The sequence below is a fragment of the Bison bison genome, unplaced genomic scaffold (assembly GCF_000754665.1).
Source record: "Bison bison bison isolate TAMUID 2011002044 unplaced genomic scaffold, Bison_UMD1.0 scf7180017853264, whole genome shotgun sequence".
In the NCBI taxonomy this organism is placed as follows: Eukaryota; Metazoa; Chordata; class Mammalia; order Artiodactyla; family Bovidae; genus Bison; species Bison bison.
In genome coordinates, this window is record NW_011483837.1 from 23,131 (window position 1) to 24,358 (window position 1,228).

General features: G+C 67.6%; 1 protein-coding gene across 1 annotated transcript in view; it reads right to left on the reverse strand.

The window, feature by feature from the left end:
- TSTA3 (tissue specific transplantation antigen P35B) overlaps positions 1–1,228 on the reverse strand; it is a 5,002-nt gene that overhangs the window by 1,051 nt on the left and 2,723 nt on the right. The window contains 5 exon segments of the mRNA XM_010854264.1: positions 82–148; positions 447–511; positions 614–747; positions 936–1,009; positions 1,088–1,222. Of these exon segments, the coding sequence (XP_010852566.1) occupies positions 82–148; positions 447–511; positions 614–747; positions 936–1,009; positions 1,088–1,222 (475 nt within the window).

A 1,228-nucleotide genomic window follows, 5' to 3' on the forward strand; every position in this document is an offset into this window, starting at 1 on the left:
CCCTGCTCGGCGGCTCCGGGGACAGACAGGGTCCTGCCCAGCTGGGGGTGGGTGGGGTGGGGTGAGCTGCTGGGCGCCACCTGACAGGATGATGGGCTCCAACCTCATCGTACTCCCGCAGGGCCCAGATAAAGAGCCGGGCCAGGTCCTGCCGGTCAGACGTCCGGGGTCAGAGGCCACCAGTGACAGCCCACAGGCGCATGTCCCCTCTCCAGCCCAGGTCCCTCCCTTTGGGCAGTGGCCGGCCAGCTGTGCCCCAACTCCTCCAGATGAGCTCAGAGCTACCCCAGTGACTCTCTCAGGGACAGGAACCTACAGGGCCCCAGCGAGGATGGGGGCAGCCTGGACCCCCACCCTTTCCCAGACTCCCTCCCGCCTGCCCACGGCCAGCTCAGCGGCCCCAGGAGATGTTCTAGGGGACAGCCGTGCCCCTCTGCGGCACCGACCAGTGAGTAGATGAACTGCCTCCGGGGCCTCCCCGTGCCCCACACCGTCAAGGCTGAGCCGCTGCCTGTGGGTCAGGAGGGCAAGTGTCAGAGGGGCTGTGGCAGCATCAGCCGTCCCCTCTCCCCGGGCTGCGCCCCAGGGGCCCCCGTGGGCGGCGGGCACTCACTCTTGGCCAGGTGCACCTTGTGGATGAGGCCAGGCAGTACGTGGCCATCCTCGATACTGAAGTTGTCGTGGGGCCCGAAGACGTTGGTGGGGATGACAGCGGTGAAGGTGCAGCCGTGCTGCTGGAAGTAGGCCCTGCGGCGGCACAGCGTCCCCTCTGGCCCTCACCCTGGGGCCACTGGTCCGCCCCACCCCGAGTCCCACACCCCAGCCAAGGTCTGGGAGCCCTGCCGGGCCGCCCCCTGGGCCCACCCACCGCGGGGCACCCGGGCCCCCTTCCCCAGCCTTGACTGGCCTCCGCCCAGGGGGCACAGGAGGAGGACCTGTTCTGCACGTCGATCATCCTCTTGGCATAAGAGTAGCCAAAATTGCTGCTGTGCGGCGGCCCGTTGTGAATCTGGGGGAGCAGAGGACCCGCTGCTTCTCAGCCCCGCCCCCAGGCCAGGCCCCACCCTGCCCAGGCTCCTCCCCTCACCATGGTCTCATCGATAGGGTAGGTGGTCTTGTCTGGGAAGATGCAGGTGGACAGGCAGGAGACCACCTTGCGCACGCCCACCTCGAAGGCCGAGTGTAGCACATTATCATTGATGTGTATGTTTTTCCTCTGCGGGGTGGA